Source organism: Lontra canadensis, unplaced genomic scaffold (assembly GCF_010015895.1).
Source record: "Lontra canadensis isolate GAN:19392208 unplaced genomic scaffold, GSC_riverotter_1.0 scaffold47, whole genome shotgun sequence".
Classification (NCBI taxonomy): Eukaryota; Metazoa; Chordata; class Mammalia; order Carnivora; family Mustelidae; genus Lontra; species Lontra canadensis.
In genome coordinates, this window is record NW_022631041.1 from 988671 (window position 1) to 1011637 (window position 22967).

General features: G+C 40.6%; 1 protein-coding gene across 3 annotated transcripts in view; it reads left to right on the plus strand.

Annotated features, from left to right (window-relative positions):
* The window catches only part of ARFGEF3 (ARFGEF family member 3), a 173992-nt gene that overhangs the window by 20858 nt on the left and 130167 nt on the right, over positions 1–22967 (plus strand). For all 3 annotated transcript variants that reach the window (XM_032873025.1, XM_032873027.1, XM_032873026.1), the window contains exon 3: positions 22269–22350. In XM_032873025.1, coding sequence (XP_032728916.1) covers positions 22269–22350 — 82 coding nt within the window. The remainder of the gene's footprint in view (positions 1–22268; positions 22351–22967) is intronic.

Below are 22967 nucleotides of genomic sequence, written 5' to 3' on the forward strand. Positions count from 1 at the left end.
AACTTTTAAGAACAATCATACAGTATTTGTCTTTCTCTGACTTATTTCACTTAGCACAGTGTTCTCAAGGCTCACCCATGTTGCTGTCATGGCAGGATGGCAGCCATGTCATCCATGGCAGGATTTCCTTCTTTTTCACAGCCGAGTAATATCCCGTCATGTGCTCATGTACCACTTTTTTGGGAAAGTTCATCTGTCACATCAGTGCATTCACTGTCACATCTGCATTCATCTGTCACATCAGTGCAGCCGTTCTCAGACTTCTTGGTCTTAAAACCCATTACGCTTTTGAAAGTTATTGAAGACCCCAAAGGGCTTTTTAGGAAAAATATTGGATTGTATCTATCAGTATTTACCACACTAGAAGTTAAAACAGAAAGTTTAAAAAATATTTATTAATTCTTAAAAGTAACAAGAAAACTATGACATGTTAATATAAATGACTTTTTTTTATGAGAAGTAACTACTTTAAGAAAATTTAGCAAGAAGAATTTTACATTTTTTGCAAATCCTTCCTGTGCAGCGGTGTAGAAGAAAACAGCTGGAATCTCAGCTTGGCTTCTGCATTCAGTCTGTTCCAGTATGTTGCTCTGGTTGAAGGAGATAAAGAAAATCCTGCTTAATACAGATAAGCAGTTTAAAATGGGAAAGGAATCTTAATTGCCTGTTCAGATAATGGCGGATGTTCTTTCTTCATAGAGTCCACCATATACTCCTGAGAGATTGAGACCGAAAATCCTTTTGAGTTCATGGACCCTCTAAAAGGGTCTTGGGCATCTAGGTTCCCCTTTGAGAACCATGTCTTCCCCATTTTATTTATTTATATTTTTTAAAGATTTATTTATTTATTGGAGAGAGCAAAAAAGTGGATGAGAGAGTGCATATGGGGTGGGGGGGCAGAGGAAGCGAGAATCTTCAAGCGGACCCCTGCTGAGTGCACAGCCTGACAGGGGTCTTGATCTCTGGACTCTGAGATCGTGACCTGAGCCAAAACCAAGAGGCAGATGCTTAACAGACTGAGCCACTCGGGCATCCCTCTTCCCCATTTTAGATGTCAAAATCTTGAATCCTTCAGTCCTTCCTTCTTAAGATTCACCAACTGGGTGTACCTGGGTGGCTCAGTTGGTTGAGCATCAGAGTCTTGGTTTCGGCTCAGGTGTCGTGGGGTCAAGCCCAGCATCAGGCTCTATGCTGGGTAAGGAGTCTGCCTGAAACTCTCTGCCTCTGCCTCTCCCTTTCCTTCTGCCCCTCCCCCCTGCTTGCACGCTCTCTCTCTCTCCTCTCAAATAATTAATTTTTTTTTTAAGCCACCAACGCTTCCTCTTACCTGAGAATTGGAGCTTCTCCCAACCCTGCCCTTTCCAGGCCTGCCCTTTCCAGCCCCTGTCCTTGGGCTCCAAGCTTTAGACCTGCACAGCAATCATGTTATAATGCTCTGTAGGGAAGTGGGCCTGTCTTGTGCCGCCCAGGCCTGTGGAACTGTCACCTGGGTCACGTTGTTACACTGGCGTTATCCCCTGGAGCTATGGAAATTGCCCTGGAACAGCACTGCAAATAATACTTACTGGGGTCTAATGAAGATTGCTTAAGATTTTAATTAAGATGGTGCTTTACAGAATGTACATGAAATCAGAAGTGAAACACCACCTGATAAAGCAGGCTCATGGTGTTTGGGCAGTTTGCAGCAAGATTCAAGTTCTTTGTTTCGGTTTCTCCCCCTACCTTCTGTGCTGACTTTCAAAGTGTGATTTTAGATAGAAGAAGAGATTTCAGGTACAAAGGAGCAGATAAGAGTCGGAATTAAAGCAGTGTTATTTCTGATCCCTCACTCAGAACCCAGAGAGGCCTAACTGGTGCTTGGGAACTAGAGACAAATGAGCCTGAGCAGGTGCCATCAGTGAAACTTCGCTGTGGCAGTTTCAAGGGTTGTTCTGTAAATTCTAGCATCTGAAATAAGGAAGGTGAAATCTAATGGCACTCTGTCTTCCTCTTCCACTTTTGCTTCTAGACTCAAGCAGTGTCTTTGAGCTGGCCACTTGTGGCAGTCCATGATGAGGCTGGCTGTTGATGGAATTATGGGGACAGGGGGAGAACCCAAATTTCCAGTAGAACTGCACCCTGTACATACCTAAAGGCAATAGTTTGGTTTGGTTTTGAACCAGAAGACATGCAGGGGTTTTCCTAGTTAGGAGGTAATTGTCAGCATGTGTAAATTCTCTGCACCTTCCATCATTCTCCCCCAGAACAGAGACCTCTGATCGCTTACCCAACATCCAATCACCCCCTACCTTAACCTGCAGGACCTGACTGAGTGTCATGATCTGCTTTTATTGTCCATCCTGTGCTTCAGAGGAGCCTGCCCCATCACAGGTGTGACTGTCCCATCTGGCCATGACTGTGCCCTGTGTCAGGGGTATCAGAATGGAATGCGAGAGGGATGCTCTCTCCGACTCATGAAGGGGAAGTTCTTTCTTCCCAGAGACTTCTCATTTTCAGTGTTGCTTGCAATGGCCACAGCTTGCTTTGCAGCTGTGAGGGGAACCTGTGGAGGGTGGACAGGGGTGGGGGAGTGTGCATGGGGTGGGGATAATGGGTAAAGCTGACACTTAAAGAGTGGATCACCCGAACAATGGAAAGAACCTGGGTTCTTGGCTGTGTCATCCGAGTACTGGATCACCCAGAATTGGGGCCAACCTGCCTCCGTGTTTAAGCCGCTTAGGGAGTTGATTTCCTGTCACTCGCAGCTGAAAGTGTTCTCCCTGATACACCCACTTTAAAGGAATCCGTGTGACCCCAGGGTCCAGGGGAGTTCAGGTGAATGCGGCAGTCCGGGAGATCTCTAGGTGGAGTCCCTTTCCTGTTGCCTGGCTGCATTTTGACCATTTTGCTGACCTTTTAATTTCTTCTATGGGATAAGGGTAAAGAAACTCTAAAATAAGTATTTGGTAACTCTGGGGCAATAGTACTGAATATTTACATCTGTGGCATTTACAAGGTCTGGGGGCCTGGAGCTGGGGCTTTGGCACTCTCTCCCACACCCTGGGCACACTGGGGCATATTGTAGCCTTCCTCTTCTGCCACAAATAACTGATTTGCTTATACACTTCCCTGCAGCTAGACTCTAAACTCTGTCATCCTTATTCCCAGCCCCGCAGTGTAACGTAGCTCCCCGCAGTATTGAAGGAGACCAAGTGTGAGGCATCAGTCTATGCCAGGAATTGTACTAATGACTTTATACATTATCTTATTAAATTTTGCAGTAAGTACGATAGGTACGAAAATAATTTATATTTGAATAAGAAGACTGAGGCTAGAGTGATAAAATCATTGCCATGAACTCTCACAGCTAATACAGGATAGACAGAGGTTCAAGTACAGGTTTGACTTGAAAGTTGTTCTTTTAGCTAATATAATCTACGTCTTCAATGGATATTTGCTGAATATTGTCACCTAGATATGTTAAAATAGGAATTATTGTTGTCCCTGTCTATCCCTTCATTTCCCCTTTCACCTTTGGGAAACATATTGGGGCAGAAGGCACACGTGTGATTACCTGAATATTGGCTTTTCTCTAGAAATTGGCTTTAGGGTGTGTCTGGCTGGTCAGCGGGTTAAGTCTCTGCCGTCTACTCAGGTTGTGATCCCGGTTCCTGGGATCAAGCTCTGCTTTGGGCTCCCTGCTCAATGGGGAACCTCCTTCTCTCTCTCCCCACCCTCCCTTGTTCTCTCTCTACCTCTCTCTCAAATAAATAAATAAAATCTTAAAAGAAAAAAGAAAGAAATTGGCTTTGGTAGTATGTAAGTGATGATGCATTCAGCTGTAAGTAATGGAACGCCTAACTATAGTGTAAACAAGATGGGGCTTATTTTCCTCCTGTAATAGGCAGTCTGGGATGTCTAGGATACTGCTGAACTTCCATTATATTTGGCTTTTTATACAACAAAATGGTTCTTGCAGCCATAGTCAGCACGCCCTCACCCCAGATAGAAGGCAGAAGGACAAAAGACAGAAGGGCAGAGCCAACTAAACGGGTCTTGCCCTTTTCATCAGGAAACCCAAAGTACTTCAAGAGCCATGAGGAAGACAGTGAAAGTAGGAACCAGGATTGTTGGGAGCAACTTAGACCAGTCTTGATTTACCACTTGAGGCTGGGCATGCCATCAGCCAAAAACAAAGTTGTAATCAAGTTACAGGGAGAAGGCTGACAACTGCAAACCACACAGCTCAAAGAAGCAGAGGCTATGAGACTTTGAAGAGGTGACAGAGCTCCCCCATCTCACTGCTAGGATGGCTGAGACGTAAAGACTAAGAGCCGGTTTCCTTAGCCTCTGCGGTTCTTCTTACTGCGCTTCCCAACTATTTCCCATAAAATGTGTGTTTTCAAAGCTCTTTCATATCCCTACTGTTTATCCTTCCCATCCTTTCAAAGGAGTCTAGAAAGCTTCTGCACCTGTCTTGTGAACAGAAATTGCATACCAGAAGACCAAAGTAATATGCTCAGCATTATCCCTGACATTTCTTGGCCAAAACAAAATCACCAATTTCCAAGTTAGGCCAATGTTCTTTTAACAGACTCCATTGCCTTCCCTGGCACTGTGATCTTCTCCGATAGCCTTATACTTAAACCAGAGCCGGGGTTGGGGGGCGGGGTGGGCTTCCTGCCCAGATACCTTGGACTTTCTGTTGGGCAGACCCAGCTACCCCAGTTTCCCAGCATGGATAGTTTTGGCTTTTCAGGGACAACTGGGTGGAGCCCAGCCTACAGAGAGACATCGGGTCCCTCAGAGTCCCCAGGGAGGAAGGACAGCCAGCTAGTGCCCATAAACTGGAGTATAAACATTTTTCCAAGGTATTTGACCCTGTCTTTTAGCAGCAGAGTACTTGGTCATTTTGAGCTGGTTGGCGTGTTCTTGCCTCCCTCGGCTGGAACTGAGGGTGCCCCCTGACGCATGGGGAAGAACACAGTGATGCGAACACCGTGTTGAATCACCCTAGTGACAAGGCATCTGAGCAGTTGGAAAAGTGTTTCGGTGATAGAGTCCATTAATCTCAGCTTTCCATAGTGGGGACCTCTCTGATCAGTATTAGAATAGAAAATGAATGGGGTCCTTTTTTTTTTTAACCTTATAGAAGAAGAGACCCCTTTCCTTAGCCAGAGGTTTTTACCTAATGAGGTTTTGCCACTACAAATAATTATAGCAGAATTTTAGTTATAGTGTTTAAAATACTTGAATACACATTTGTCTACAAATTTCCCTTTCTTCCATACTAACATCCTTATGAGCCTGCAGGATCTCCGCTTGTTTTCCTGGATTTTGTAGGGACCCATATACATACTTTGGCAAACTCACCAAGTCTCTATTTGGATGTAGGCCATTGAGAGCCAAGCCTGTAGCAGCTGGCTGTGTGGCATTCACTCCCCATGATCTCTGGGGGTTGTGACTGGTGACAGGAACACCAGGCTGACTCATGGTAACACCATAAGGCAGAGGAGCACCATCACGGCCCTCCTGATCTGGCCAAGCCTTCAGTCCCTTGACGTCTCGTGTTCACGCCCCAGCCTGGGATGTTTGTCAGGCAGGGTTTGTTGTCCTGATCTATAATCATTTTACTAAGAGAGCCATCCGCTGCCACTTTTTCTCTTCACTACATTAAAAAGAAAAAAAAAAAATATGGGGCATGTTTGTTTTTCTTCCAGTATGTGTTTCATTTAGGAAGGTCATGTGGGTGTGTAAGAGTCGATAACCACCTTGAGTGGAATAAAGCAGCCCCTTGGTGATGTGTTGCTGCAAATACAGCTGCTTTCAGGATGCCTGGGCTCCAAGGCAGGTTAGCAGGCTGAAGGGTAACTAGCGCCCAGACACAATCCCAACCTTTAAAATTAAATTTATCCCAAGAAGCAGGTTTGTCTTCTTATCAGATTTTGCCAGACCTGAGGCTACTGAGTGACAGATTAACATGGATCTTATTCATTGGAGTCTACAGGAGGGATGAGGGGAGGCATAAAATCTACATTATGCTTAAAGCAGACGGCTAATAAGGAAATAAAACGCTCTTTTCTGCTCTCACCCAAGGCCTATTTTTCGAGAGCGCTTATAGAGCGGGATCTTTCGGGATAGTCAGTGGTTAAAACACCACACACACATGACTGTTGGGAGAAGTTGCTATTTATGGGAATATAAAATTTTACATCATGGTTCTCTGATGTTTATTGCCAAAATGTATTGCTTTAAGGGACGTGATCTTTGTACGTGAGTGGCCAAACGTGATTTTTCATGCCGATGGGGAAAGAACTGTGGGGTGTTTAGTGGGACAGAGGCTGTAATTTCAAAATATAAAAAGGTATTCAATGGCTTTTCCCAGCTTTATTGACAAAGAAATTTGCATATATTTAAGGCGTATAGAGTGATGATTTGAGATACATATACATTGTGAAATGGTGACCACAATCACATTAATGAACATATCCATCACCTCACTTAGTTACAATTTTTGTGTGTTAGGAAGACACTGAAGATCTACTGTCTTAGCAAATTTCAAGTATATAATAAAGTATTACTAACTATCGTCACCATGTTGTACATTACATCCCCAGAATTTATTCATCTTATAATGGAAACTTTGTACCCTTTGACCAACATCTCCTTATTCCTCCACCTTTCAGCCCCCAGTGACCACCATTCTACTCTCTTTGAGTTAGACTTCTTTAGATTCCACATATAAGTGAGGCCGTGCACTGTTTGTCTTTCTGACTCTGGCTTATTTCACTTAGCATAACATCCTCAGGTTCATCCATGTTGCACACTTGGCAGGATTTCTTTCTTTCTATGGCTGAGTAATATTCCATTGTGTGTCTGTGTATTTATGCTTAATATCTAAAGTATAGGTACCTAGGTACATCTGGTATATATATAGATATCTATATTTTTATATATTTATGTATAGACCTATATTTATATATCAATATCTAGGTAGATAGATACCACATTTACTTTATCCATTCATCTGTTGATGGACACTGAGGTCCTTTCCATACCTAGGCTATTGTGAATAATGCTGCAACACACATAGGCATACAGATATTTCTTTGAGATACTGGTCTCATTTCCTTTGGGTATATGCCCAGGGATTGTTGGGCCATATGGTAGTTCCATATTTAATTTTTTGTGGAAGCTCCATACTGTTTTTCATAATGGCTGTGCCAATTTACATTCTTACCAGTAGAGCACAGCGCTCCCTTTCTCCACATCCTCACCAGCACTTGTTATCTCTTTTTGAAAATAGCCATCCTAACAGGGTGAGGTGATGTCTCATTGTGATTTTGAATTTGCATTTTCCTGATGATTAATGATTTTGAGCAACCTTTTAATGTACCTGCTGAAAATTCATACGTCTTCTTTGGACAAATGTCTTTTCCATTTCTTTGCCTATTTTAATAGGATTGTTTATTATTATTATTGCTAGTGAGTTGTATACATTTCCTACATGTTTTAGATATTAACCTCAATCACATAGATGGCTTGCAAATATTTTTCTCCCATTCTGTAAGTTGCATTTTCATTTTGTTGATTGTTTCCTTTGCTGTGAAAAGCCTTTTTAGTTAGATCCCTCAGTTGTTTGTTTTTGCTTTTGTTGTCTGTGCCTTTGGTTGTTATCCAATAAATTGTTGATAAGGCCAATGTCAAGGAGATTTTTTTCTATATTCTGGGAGTTTAGCAGATCAGGTCTTTAATCCATTTTGAGTTAATGTTTGTGAGTGGCAGAAGAGATGGGTCTAAAAGGAATCATTGTGTCCTACAGTATGAAATATACATGTTTTAAATTATCTAGAAAGTAAGAGAATACACAAATGACACACTCACGGTGGGGGGGGGAGGAATGTTTTTACATTGTAAAGTATGCTCATACTGTAGAAAATTCAAAAGCCTACATTCAAAATGTAATTCTTGATGTACAATGCCGTGTTATTTGAACTATTCATAGGTTTCATTACATCTATACATTATAGATGAGGACACTGAGGTATGAAACAGCTAGGACCCAGTAATAACTGGTTAAGCCTGAACTTCCACCTTTGACAGCTGGATGCAAAAGCTAGATCATCTAGAGATAATAAATCTTAACACTGGTTTATTTTCTTTTGAATGTATGTCATAAAAATTAGGTCACAAGGTATGTAATGTTTTGCAACTTGCTAGTTTCACTTAGTATTGAAAACAATTTTCAAGTGCCACTAGGAGTTCTTTAAAAACATTTTGAAGTCTATTAAAATTCCATCCAATTGGTATACCATAGGAAAAGTCATTTTTAGTATTTCCCTCATTATTCTAGCAATTGATCAAAAATTGGCATAAACTGCTAGGGAGCTTCTCTTCTTTGAAGGTATAGTCTCAGTTTGGGGCGCCTCAGTGGCTCAGTCATTAAGCATCTGCCTTAGGCTCAAGTCATGATCCCAGGGTCCTGGGATCAAGCCCTGCATCAAGCTCCCTGCTCTGTGAACCTGCTTCTCCCTCTCCCTCTGGCTCCAGCTCCCCCTGCTTGTACACGTGCTCGCTCGCTCTCTCTCTGTCAAATAAATAAAATCTTTAAAAAAAAAAAAAAGGTATGGTCTCAATTTTAAGGTGTAGTATGCCATTGTAATATTAGTAAGACAGTTCACTTGCTTAGTAGATTTCACAAGGACCTTCGTTACCAGTTGACTTTGAGCCAAGAAAGGTGAATATATTTCCCTCCACAGTTATTTAACAACATCCCTGACCACCTGTGTAACCAGCTACTCTATCCTGTAGGGTAGGGGAGGCCCTGACCCAGCGAGGAGGGACTCTAGAAATGCTGGTAGGGTCAGGCGGAAGCGTGGAGGAAGGTAGAATTTGTAAAGACGGAGGGACATGTAAATAGAGGGGACATGAGGTTTAAAAGCACTGAGCATGCCTGTGATGAACGATTGTTAGCTTTGAATGGTACAGTCTATCTTGACACTGGAGATTAAGCTTTAATGTATTGTTCTTGGCCTTTCCCTATATTCAAACTAGCCAGATGCTTAGGTTTTACATCATGGACTAAATTTGACAATTTAATGCTGAAAATTTTATTGCTGTAGATAAAAAGTCAAAAACAGTAAAGGATACAGATTTTTCTATTTCTGTGGCCTATAGGCCTATACATTTTATATCTGAGTGTGCTAATTAGTTGGAAACAGTTCTCAGATGTCCCTCTCCTGACAAAAGTGGGGACTATTGCACTGGCTTTCATGTGCTGGGTTGTTTTGTGGGGGAGAACATAGGTCACCTGGAAAATAAAAAGTTTTTATTACTTTGGCTAATTTTCAGGGATGCCTGTGCTTGTTTCCATATTATAGATGCCTTTCTCCTCTGCTTTTATCTTTTGCTTCCTCATGATGGAAAGGTAACATGCTGCTAGGAAAGAGAGAAGGGTTTCATGTTGCATAGTCCTTACATTTGAATCTGGACTCATCCATTTACCACTTTTTTCATGTGTATGTGACTTTGGAAGCCTCCTTGACTTGGACTGTAAAATGAACTCGATAATGGCCACCGTCCAAGTTCCCATGAGGATTAAATGAGTTCTAACATTATGGGAAAGTTCCCAGCTCATAGCTTCCTCTGATGGATGGGCTTACTACTTCTTTCCACATCTCCTCTAGAGCAATAACCAAAGTGTTCCTTGTTTTTCCTGTTTTAATAGTAAGGTTATGCTTCTAATGGGACCTACTGCTGTACAACAGCTAAGTGACATGGGACAAAGTACTTACCATCTCTGAGCCTGTTAGCTCATTGATCACAAGGAGGTAATCACAGTTTTGTAAATACTCAATTAAATGAGATCATGGATGTATGGCCAGTCCTTATGCCTGGCACAGAGCGGGCACTCAGTGATTAGTAGGTACTAGTACTGAATGGCCATATCATTGAAGGACAGCTTCCCTTCTGCCATCTTTCTATGCATCACAGCTTCCTCTGACTTCTTTGCTAGCATCCTTTCTTCTCTTCACTCACTGGCTGGACAGATTTTTCTGAGCTGTGTCCTTCTGCTGTCCTTCTTCCTGTACTTTGCCTCGGAAGTTTCAATCACTTCCAAGGCTTCAGCTACCTTAAGATGGAGATCTTCTAATTCCTGAGCTCAAAACCAGTACATCCAGTTTTGTACTTACCAATACTTAGATGCCCAAAGGAATCTGAAATTCCACAATATATAAAGATACAGTTATCATCCATCCCATTTCCATCCTCAAAACTGTTCTTCCAGTAGGTCCTCTCTACTCCAGTTCTGTACTATCTCTAGGTTCCAATTCTTCCTTTCCATTCCTGAATATGGCCTAACTGCATTGTGCTTTCAGCACTGGGTCCTTATAACAGTGTAGTCCCTTTCTCCAGGCTTTGCTGCCTCCAGTAAATAGTGATGACAACAACAAAACTATAGTAACAAGAAAGTGGTGACAGTGAGAAAAAGTACCAAAGACAATAATAATTTGTTGAGTATGTGCAACATGCTAAGCACTATCATATCACCATAAGTCCTGGGAGAAGTGTGACCCTTCTCTGGGCTCATGTTGTAGAGGCCCCGTTCTTGTCCTCATCAAGGTGGAGGGAACATTTCCACCTAGAACCCACCCTATCCCCTCAGTTTTTGCTCTGGGCACTTGAGACCTCAGAATTCTCTCTTAGACTCCCTGCCTCTTAGACGATGCTGAGTCTCCTTCCAAAAACTGCATGTGGACATGGCTTTATCTTTCAGAAGGCAGATGATGCCATCGATGTCTGCATGTCTAGGCCCAAGGGCTGGCTAAACAGCAGCTATTTGCATAGCTTGTAGTCTTGAGACCCATGCTATGAGACCCTTGTGGGGCAGGACAGAGCCAGAGGTGGCAAAAGACGGGGGCTGGGCAAGGAAACTTCAGGAGTGCTGTAAATCTTAGGGTAAGGAATCAGGAATTTTTCTAATGTAGTTTTTTATCTAATCATTGTAATATTTCTCCAGTAGGTGATATTAGGTCCATATATAAAATGAGAGTTGCAGAGGTTACTAAGTGTACAGATTATAATTGGCAGAGCCTGAATTTGATGCAGATTCACTGGACTCTAGAATTTTATTCCATGATAGTGTACTTTTTATCATTCCCTACATTGTAGCCAGAGTTCCATTTTGTAGAAAATGTCTGAGGTCACAATCTTCCCTGGATTAAAAATCTTCCATTAGCTCCTCATTTTCAACTGGCTAAAGGCCAGTTTCTCTGGAATAGCATGCAAAGACCCTTCAAAAGCTGTTTAGAATCTACCCTACCAAAGGTAAGGCTCCTTTCTCATAAGTCTTCCCACTATGACTTATCCAGTCATAATGAACACACTCTGTGCCTTTGCACCTACAACCTCAGCGTGGTATGTCTTTCCCACTTCTTTCCCTGGTTTACCAAGTCCCATACAACACCCCCAATTTCAAGGCCAAATGAATATCACCTTGTCCATGAAGACACTTGAATTTTTCTAGACAGGATCTCTCCTACTCCTGTTATACATTCCTAATTGACTGTTTATACTTTAATAAAGTGTGCATTGCTTTCTTACCTATGTTTTTATAATATCCCATGTCTGTTCCTTCCTTGAGGCTGTGGCTTCCATGTAGACATGAGCCAGGTATCTTTTCATTATATGCCTAAGTTTTCATACAGAGTCTGGACATATATGGTAGGCTAGATAATTTTTTTTTTTGGAAAGACCATTTTAATACTAAGAATCTTATGTACTTTTCACAAGGCAGTTACTGACAATTGAGGAATACAAATTTTAGTTCTGCCCATTGGGCTGACCTTCCAATGGACTGGTTTTTTAAAGGCATTTGACATCACAACCAGCAATTTCTATTTCACAGAAAAATGTCACTTTACTTTTAGTCCTGTAATTGCACTATCATGGCATTTAAGTGACGAGAAGTCGCTGTTAAAAAATGTGTAGATCTATATTATTTGTGAACTTTAACAGGTCACTGAGTTCTGAATAAAGCATAAATCACAGTTTTGTCTCAATGTGACTGGTTTGGTTTTGCCTTTTCAAGTTACTACTTACATAGGCTTTTCTGAAAGATATTTATACCATTAATTGTTATTTTTCATGAGGTAGCTACCTTTTTGCATAAAATTGTCAGCACATAAAAAAGATTATGTTGTATTGTCCAGCTACTTTTCTTCTTCCCTAAGATTTGAATATTTGAGTTAGCGATCCTTTCTGTTTTGGTGGTTTATTGCTTTTTGCCTCTTCATGGCAGAAATTCTGGGCAGAGTCCTACCTCTTAACTGCCAGTTGGAACACTTCCATCATAAAAAAAATAAAAATCATTAAGTATCAAAACGCATGTGGTTCTGTGTTATGGTTCAGGGCAGAACCAGTCCTAGAGGCAGGCTGCATGCTCTTGGTATATTACATGATAAGCCCAAAAGTTTGATTGTGGGAAAATCTGTCCTAGAAAGAAGCAAAATGAAATTAAGCATACTTATTTTAGATTACATGACTAAGGTAATTATATTTTAGGGTGACAAGCAAGCCTATTTTCAGTCAAAAAGACTTGAGGGAGAAGAAAGAATTCAGGGAGTGTTTGAAAAATGGCAAAAGAATGTCTTAGAGGAAAGGAGAAGGGAAACTGTTCCAGGAATTATGGCCTAGTTTTTGATAAAGAGGGAAGGGTGGTGACTTGACAGAGTATGAGAAGTTGGCACAGAAGCAGCTCAGGAAGGATTAGATGAAAGCTGTTACGGGAAACACGGCCATTCAGGGTCCCGGGCCAAAAGCTTTGAAGGAAAGTAAGATGGTGTTTTTGCTCATGTAGTACAAGGCTAGCTTCACATTTTATTTCTAAAGGTAATATATTCTTGAAAAATTTTTAAATGTAGAAACACATAATAATAAAACCAAAATCATCCATGTTCCCAACAGGCAGAGAGAGATTTTGGATGTGTTCTGAGGAATTTCTTACCAGCCTCTCTCTCTCCTCCACCTATTCTATAATTGTAGTAATGGTTTATTTCAGAGCGGGGCCATGACACGGTATATATTCTCCATCGCATTTTCATTTTTAAATTTTTGGCATAAGATTTCAAAGCGTTTTCCGGTGTCAATGAAAATTTTCCAGAATACTTTTAATTATTATCTATTATTCCCTTCTATAAATGTGCCATGATTTCTTTAACCTTATTTACATTATAAATAAAATGACAATGAAAAGCCTTTGCATCTAAACCTTCGCTACATGTATAATGATTTCTTTAGAACAGATTCATGGAATGGAAAATCCTCGGTGAAACTATATTCACGTTCGTAAGCTCTGGATAGCTACGGACAAATAATTTTTATGGAAGTGTTAAAGAATAAACCTTTCATAGAGCCACAGGGAAAGGTTCTGTGAGGAATCGCTAAGTGTGTTGATGGAGGTGAGTAAGAGTTTAGTGTTTCACAGTGGAAAAATGTACAAGTCCGTGTGTAAATGGTTGACATGGGGAATGATGTGAGGAAATATTGGATTGACAATGGACAGGAAGAAAGGAGCTGGGCTGTTCCTTTGTCTTTCATGAAAGGTCCTCCACAGGCTTACTGGGTGTAAAATGCTTAACCCTGTCTTGGAACAGGGTTCGAGAGTGACAAATGGTAACCACTAAGGTCCTCTGGGGCCAAGGAGCTTGAGGTCACGGCTCCTATTGTGCCCCACCTCATTTCCAGGAGTGAGATTTTCTCTCTTATGCTCCTGTCCCTTATCGATAAATGCCAGTATTTTTTGTCCCTTCTCATTGGCTTGGCATGAAGCTTAAAGCAGATTATATTATAACCTAAGCTCTTAAATTGGTGCCCAGCATACTAAAGCCTTTATTAATAAATGGCATTTCTACACTAGCGGGGCTCCTCCCTCATGTATCAATTAGATCGTCTGGCCGGCTGTTGACAGAACACTCGAGCCAAAGAAAAACCAATATGTTGTGTCTAATACAACGTTTGTGTCTGGTGGAAAGAGAAGGCCACTTGCTTTGATCCTTTTATTGGACTCTCTTGTCTTTATAGGCTCAGCTCACCTTAATAGCCTTGATGCTAACACTGTCAGTCATTTTCTTTCTTTTTGAAGATCAGAAGGTTGAACTGACACTTGTCCCTATCTTGGGCAGGAATGATGTCTGCTTTTCCCTCTGTTCTGTACTCTGTGCCCAGTACAATGCCCTGAACGTAATAAACACTCAATAGTTATAGAAAAAGATAAATTCTAGAGCAGCCTCCCTTGTGATGAGTGTGGACTTCATGTCTCTTTTCCTCTAGAAATTAAAAAAAAAAAATTTAATGTTTTTCTACTTAATTACACAGAATGTATATCTTATGGCAGAAGTATTACCAGATTGTGGGGGAAAATATCAAACCATGATGTGTTTTTCATTTTTTTCCAAAGATAATTAAGTTCTGAGATGTCATGTACAGCATGGTGACTATAATTAACAACACTGTTGTGTATTTGAAAGTTTCTAAGAGAGGCCTCAAAGTTCTCATCTAAGAGGCTTCAAAGTTCTCATCACAAGAAAAAAATATAACTATGTGAGGTGTTAGCTGTTAACTACTTACTGTGGCTATCATTTTGCAGTATACATATATTTCAAATCATTATGCCATACACCTAAAATTAATATGGTATAGGTCAGTAAGTCTCAATAAAACTGGAAAAAGTTATTTTCAAAATAAATAAAAATGCATTCTCCTTTATGTAATTGTTTTCTTGACCCATCCTGTTCTGTATTTTAAAAAGGTAAATGGGTTTACCATTGTCCCATCACAAGAATGTAACAAGATAATGTTTTGTGTTTGTTACTTTCTATTCTTTTGCAGCTTTTTTCTTCTGAATTGACTTCTTTTATTTTAAAAAATGTGAAGAAAATAAGTTTGGCTCTTATATGTTAGAAAAATATGATTTTCAAGGTAAATTCTAGAGTTTGAACAAATTTAACCTACCTCCATTCATACACCCATCTACTAGAGAGGAGGAGCCATCAGATCTATCAGATAGCAAAGGTAAAATCCAGGTAGTAATATAGCTTGAAGTCAGGTGTCACGATATCCCCAGCTTTGGTTTTCTTTTTCAGCATTCCCCTGGCAATTCAGGTTTTTTTCTGGTTTCATACAAATTTTAGGATTCTTTGTTCCAGCTCTGTGAAAAATGTCAGTGGCATTTGGTAGGGATGGCATTGAAAGTATAGATTGCTCTGGGCAGCTTAGACATTTTAACAATGTTTATTCTTCCAGTCCATGAGCATGGAATGTTTTCCATTTCTTTGAGTCTTCCTCAATTTCTTTCATAAGTGTTCTGTAGTTTCTAAATGATAGATCCTTTACCTCTTTGGTTAGGTTTGTTCCTAGGTATCTTCTGGGTTTTGGTGCTACTGTAAGTGCAATATGATCCAGCAATTACACTACTAGGTATTTACCCCAAAGATACAGACGTAGTGAAAAGAAGGGGCACATCCACCCCAGTGTTCATAGCAGCAATGTCCACAATAGCCAAACTGTGGGAGGAGCCAAGATGTCCTTCAACAGATGAATGGATAAAGAAGACATGGTTCATATATATAATAGAATATTACTCCGATATCAGGAAGGATGAATACCTACCATTTACCTAGGCATGGTTGGAACTGGAGGGGATTATGCTCAGTGAAATAAGTCAAGCAGAGAAAGACAGTTATATATGGTTTCACTCATGTGGAGCACAAGGAATAGCATGGAGGACCACAGGGGAAGGAAGTAAAACTGAATGGGAAGAAATCAGAGAGGAAGGCAAACCATGAGAGATTCTGGACTCCAAAATGGAGGGTTTCTGAGGGGAGGGGCTTGGGGGATAGGGTAGCTCGGTGATGGGTATCAAGGAGGGCATGCGTTATGATGAGCACTGGGTGTTATAGGCAACTAATGAATCACTGAACACTACATCAAAAACTAATGATATTCTATATGTTTGCTAACTGAACATAATAAAAAAATTTTTTAATTAAATTTTTAAAAAATCCAGATAGTATTTACAACTTTTCAGACAACTGATGGACAACTACAAGCAATTAAGTATGCTTTTCATTACAAAAGCAAATCAATTTTCATAGTGTGGCCTATCTGTATAAATGGAGGCTTTCTTTATGGACGACAATAACAACAACAACAGCAGGTATAATTGCTATAAAGAATATATGGACCATAATGGGGCACCGGGGTGGCTTAATCAGTTACATGTCCAGCTCTTTGATTTGGCTCAGGTCATGATCTCAGGGTCATGAGATCGAGCCCCACGTCATTGGGCTCTATGCTGGGTGTGGAGCCTGCTAAAGATTCTCTCTCTCTCTCTCCTATCACACCCCTCCTCCCCAGCCAGTCATGTGTGTGCATGCGTGCGTGCTCTCTCTCTGTCTCTAAAAATAATGATAATAGTAATAATAAAATAAGAATACATGGATTGTCAGTGTGAGTACCAGTAAGAAATGGGAGAAAGTTCAGTTCCATATTTAATATTTTGCCTAAGTACAAGCAAAGGCACTCACCTTTTTGAGCTGAACAGAAGGAAATGCAATGATGGTTATTTTTGTAAGGAGCCAATGGCTTTATGGCTTTAAAAAGTATTTTGTTCAAATTATGCAAGTATATTCTAGAGTTATATAAAAATTGATAGAAATAGAAAGTATAAAAAAAAAAGATTCCCCCATGCCACTGTCTAAAAACACGCATCACCAACATTCAGCTCACTCTTAGAGAGTACCTTAACTGACTTTCATTGCTATCTGTTCTTCTGTACTGTTTGAATGTTTTTAGGTACGTGTAAACATTTTATCACAAAATGATAGTGAAAATATTTATTTTGAGAGAAAATATGAGCATAACCATATTATATTATTTGGGATTTTTAGAATAGATTAAATCATATAAAATTGCTGATATTCAACCCTTTCCAACCTGCAAAAATGGTAATTTCATGTGCTCAACTTAATAATTGCAGGAGGCTTGCTAAGAAATCTTGAAGGGCTGCAGGAGAGAAGGAATTTTATGTTGCTCAAAGTCGCATTCATAGGGCCTAAAGAAGTTCCTAGAGGGTGAATCTAATCTTTGGTATAAAATATAAAAGATTGATACTGATAAAAATAATTTTATTAAAATAGAAATGAAAATCACGATACAGTGGAAACCTATTTAACAGCACAGCAGAGGAAGTGAATTAAGGAACCAATTAAATTCCAATTGGTTCCATAGAATTGGCCCTGGTGAACCTTAGTCAATGAAAATTCATTGGTGTTGATATAAACTCTTTACAGCCTCGGTATTCATAAACACGAATAATAAAGTCCCAAGTGTCACACAAGGGCGGAGGGGAAGCAGTGAAAAAAACCTCCTGAACTAAAATTAGGAATGTCTGTGGCCCCTAGGAAAAGTGGATGGCTATAGCTTGAACTCAGCAGTTGGTTTTAAAGCCACACTTTTCCATGCATCTAAACTGTCTATACCTTCTTATAACTACATACCAGCTGTCAAATATAATGCATTGCTTCATCAATGGTCACTCAAAATAAGGTAATTTACATCACTTGTTTGATGCCTGCCCCAGTCTTTTTACTTGGGAATCATTTGAACTGCTGTTTTTAAAGCCATGTGTCTTAATGCCGCAGTTGGTGGGGAGCTGTGTACTGGTGAAGGCACTGGGGAGGTCTAGGCTGTGGGTCTTGAAGACACATAGGGTCCAAGTTTAAATCACAGCTGTTTCATTTACAAACATGGGACCTTGGACAGGTTATCTCCTATCTCTTCACCTTGTTGACAATTAAATCTCTACTTTCAAAAGTTGTAATTAAGTAAAATAGGAAAGATGAACATGTGATCATGGGCATTTGCACATACAAGCCTCTGATTTTCGATCAGAGCCATGGTTATTATATGAAGCATTTCAGGCAATTATCGAATAAATGGCTCGGATCCTAGAATCCTAGAATTGGACAGTCGGCAGACCTTACAAGTCTAAAGTGTCTCTGTGTTCATCCAAGAGGAATCAGCCAACATTGAGGAACTGATTTGGTTTTACTTCAAGTTCATATTGAAGTTGGTATTGAAAGCTGATTTTTGGTAAATCCTAACTTTCCTGCTGTTGACCTATTTCAGTTGCCCCGTGTTCATTGCTTTCTTCTAGCCCAATTATAACGCTGGTCTTAACAACACAGTAAAGGAAACAGATTTAGTCTCCTTGACGCAACCAGACACAGTGTCGTGGGATGATGAGTTCCACATGCATATGCAATACGGCTAATTCTTCTTCTTTAAGGAATAATTGCATGTCAGGACATGGAACCTGAGGCCATTGCCCTTATTTAATTAGGCTAGAGGGAACTTGCACATGCCTGTGCATAAAAATAATCACTTAGTGTAACTGAATATTAATATTTGGTATGCCCGTTTCCCAATGAGGCAGCATCTAGAAAGATCAAAAGATGATTTATTCTAATACAGTACGGGCAAAGGGGACCGGGTGTGCGCCACCTTGCAACTTCATTATAAATTTCATCCTGAGACCCAATTAACAGGCCTGTTATTCTCTTTTATTAAAATCACTTAAAAAAACTAAGACAGCAGAGTTTTCACGGAACCGCAGAGCAAACAATGAAATCAGCCATGCCTGTGAGCTTCTTTCATTTCCCATGTGTTCATTTCCTGTTGAAGTCAGGAGCTGAGGCTTGTGATACTAATCGAGGGCATTGCTGGCTCTGGGAGGAGAAGAAACCTGGGATCTTAAAGAGAGTCTCACACACAGACACACTCTCCTTCTCTGCCCCAGGGCTCAGCATAATATCACTTCAAAGCCTATCCTTGCGGAATTCTTAAGCCCAGTCAGGGAGCCTGTCCCTCTTCCCTGACCCATCAAAATTTCTGCCATTTTGGGCAGGGTCCTTTCCCTTGAAGTTGGGGGCTTTTAACTGGGATCCATATGAAGTTGGCACTTGGGGGGGTGGTCATGAGTCCTCAACATGATTTCTGTACTTTTCCTAGGAAGAGGGTCATGTGCCAGATACGTTCATGATCCAAAAAAGGTTAGGAAACAGATTGATTCTAATTGTGCTTTGATCTTTTGAGATTAAAAGGTGTTGGAAGGAACTTGGTCTTGGGGGGTCAAATCCCATTTGGATTGTATCCAATAGATTTTAGCAGTACAGCCTTGGGCAGGCTACAGAACCTCTCTGAACCTCCGGTTTCTCAAATGTAAAACCAGATAAGAATGCTTATTTAAGGTTGAAGTGACAGATACTAAACAGAGAAATAAGGGCTAATTTTATTTGTTTTTTTCTGTCTTTCCTTGAATGAAATGAAAGCAAGTATCTGTTCAGTTGTGGTTTTGGCCAGATTTTTCTGAGCACCCTGATGGTGTCTTGCTGGCGCTTAAATGTTGGTTGAATAGATGGTTGGATGGACGGAGTGCCTTGGCTTCGCACCTAGATGAACTCCGTCTCCTTTCTCAAAACACAGTATTTACTAAGAGAGATCTTGGTCCTAAAAGATCTCTCTGTAGGAGAGAGCTTGGTTTTGTCAAAGTCCTCCCAGGACCGTTAGCTCCATATCCTGGACAAAATCTTTCTACATACTCTGACAAGATTAGATCTTATTATCCTGCGGGAAATCATGATCTGTGCTGCCTTTATCTGTATCAGGACTGGTCAAACTAGAGTCTGTAGGCCAAATCTGGCCTGTTGCCTGTTTTTGTAAATTTTTATTAGGACATAGCCATGCTTATTGATTTCTGTATTATCTACGACTGCTCTTGAACTATGGCAGAGTTGAGTACTTAGGTCAGAGACAACGTGAACGGAAAACCTGAAATATTTATTACCTGCCTCTCTATGGAAAAGTTTGCCAACCCCTGATACATTATTTGTACTCCTTAGTGCTACCCTGTAGGATTGGTCGTCAGATGCCCTTTTTCTGGATTGGGAAGTAAGAGCCAACAGAATTAAGTATCTTGAGATCATACAATTTAAAATAATCCGGGTCTATGTGATTCTTTCCCCTAAACACTGATACCTTTCAATTCAGCCCAAACCTAGCTGAACCACTACATCTTTCAGTCAGTGACCATGACTAGCACATGGAAGCAGGCCACACAGTGATGTCCGCTAGAATCATGGTACAACCCTGGGGGGAGGGGGCTGACATTTGTCCACAGCTTGGCTCAGGTCTGTGGTACAAATGGTGTGAATGTGGAAGTAAATGAGAAAGTGGAATGAGGATTCCAAAGACTAGTTCTGAAGACAGCAGAGCCATAGGAGTCTGTAGCTGCTTATATGCCAACACAGGGCTGCTTACCAAAGGTCATGAGGTTCAGCATTTCCAGAGCGTCCTTGTGGCTGCCGAGTGTGGCCTCTGCTCTTGTTTGGTGCCCTTGGTGGGTGATGTGTGCGATTTATGCATTTGCAGCACAGGGCCACTCAGCAGAGACTTTCCTTCCTCTGGGCTGTGAGACCATGGGGGTTTTAGACCTACATACTTGCTCACCGGTACTGAGCCTTCACTGGCAGATCTGACTCCAAATATGAGCAGAAAGTTCTTTTCCAGTGAATGAATCCTCATGGAAATTTGTTTCAAGGGTTTGCAGATGAGACTCTGTGGTTCTTCTGTTAATACTCCATCTGCCTGTTATTTCTACTTATCAGCGTTCACCTTTCCAGTTAATTTGTCCAGCTTATAAAATGGTTATGATTAAACCAAAGGGGGAAAAAAAATAAACTTGGGAACAATTCAGCCACTCCTGCTTTACTTGACTGCATAGCCAAGTTTGCCTTATAATGGTAGGTAAGCTGGTGGTAATGGGTACAGTGACAAAATTCCAGCCCCCCCAGCTGGAAGGAACATAGTTGGGTAATTTACCCATCTGTCACAGGATGTGTCTAATGAAAAACGGCCGCAGTGTTAATAGACTGTCACAAAAAAATAGCTATTGTAGCACTGGGTTGGTGAGGGGAGAGGTGAGAAGGACTGGGAAGGTTCATGTTCTCTTTAATGGAGTCTTCCTTTGTTCTGTCTTTGTGGCCAGCATCAAGGATGGTCTGGGACTCTTGCTTCATCTGTTGTTGAGCTGCTGTTGGAGGATCCACAGAAAAGCAGCAGGGCTGCAGGGCCTGACATCCTTCTGATAGGAAGGAATCAGAGCTATAATTAACTTTCTGTTTCATTGTGCTCTACAACAGTGACCCTTAGTTCTCCAAAGACGAAATCCCATAGCCTCACCCTGTAGCTTTCATACTCCATGAATCTTTCAGTTTATGCTGAAAATAGAAAACAGATAAAAATGAGGTTGCTGTGGTTTAAGTGGGGGTGGGGGATCCTGATAAAATTAAGTAACATTCCATTTGTTGTGCCAGTGTAGCTCCATGGGGAAATAATAGGTTGATTAAAATTCTTGGATATTGTTTAATTATTTAGAGTGAATGTTCTAACAGAAAGATGGGTTTTTTAAACAGCTCTTTTGGTTTATTCCTAACATATTTTAGTGCCCAGTTCTTTTTTTAAGCTTTAAAACATCTGAGTACCTCTCCACATACGTCTTTTTCATCCTTCCCATGGTACCAGGGACTTCTCATTGGTTAAAGATGCTGATATTTATATTTCTGTCCTGGAAACATGTTTATGGAGAAGCCATCACACAATGCACCTCTACCTGATGGAGACTAAAAAGTGAATTTAAAAATGATAAATTGTTGCTGAACATTTTGAATTGGAGAGAAACTGACACGTTAATAGAATTTCAATTTATATTGATGAAGCAGAGTAGTGGTGGTGATGCATTCACTTTGTAGACAAGAGGTATGAGCAAAACATTGTAATCTATATCAATGGTGCTTTCTAGAGTTGTTCACCCCAGGTGTATTGGGCGTAGCAATTATATTTACGAGAGAGTGAGGCACGTGCACAGACTAGTGAGACTGCTGCCACGTAATAATTTGTACACCAAAACAATTGCTCGAGGATCCTTGTGTTGGCTCTTCCTGTGGCCAAGGAAATGCTCTCATTTCTGCACTGGTGTTTTTTTGGTTTTTTTGTTTTTCTTTTTTTTTTTTTGCTGTGTGTTTTTTTAAGTCCATGTGCATTTTTATTCTCGGTTATGGTTTTTATGTATGTGTGTCGCAGTATTTGGTAGTGGGTATGCATAAGGCTTGTATCACTTGACTGCCAGCTTTGCTGAGCTCATATGTTGTCCTTATTTATGTGTTTGCCAGGGAGAAATGCTTGCTTCCTCTCCAGTTGGCTTTGGAATCCAAGAATGTGAAACTGGCCCAACATGCTCTGGCAGGAATACAGGTATGGCTCTCACTGGGCACAACCAGGTAACAGAAATTAACAGGCTACTTTGGCATTGAAAGAGCAAATACTTAACATTTTAAATACTAGATGTTTAAAGACCTGGACCACAATCTGATTGAACTAGGTAATAACCACAGAGGATACCCAAATTTTCATATATTTACCAGCATTTCTTGGGACATAGCATTAGACTGCTGAGCGTTTGTCATCTGCCACTGATTCCCAGCTAAGCTCACACAGAAATGAAATACTTTAGGGGATGTCCACCTTTAGGAGGACAAAGGATCCCAAGAGAGACACCTTAAGTTCTGTACCAATCCAAATCTTACGTACATTCAGCTTCTTTGGTTCCGTGGAAGGAGAATTAATAGTAAACCGGAAAGATTTTGTCTTGTTTTCTATTTTACAGTTAGGTTGGTGAACAAATTCATGTGTTTTGTTTCCAGAGCAAGAATGGGAGGGGGAAAAATTTTAGCCTAATCAGAAAAGTCAGATTGCTTGAGCACTTTCCTTCTCTGAGCATTTGTTCATTCATATTTTACACCGTATAGAATAGGTCTAATTCCAACAGTGTGAAAGTGATGACTATATAATATATTCGCTTGTAAGTGACT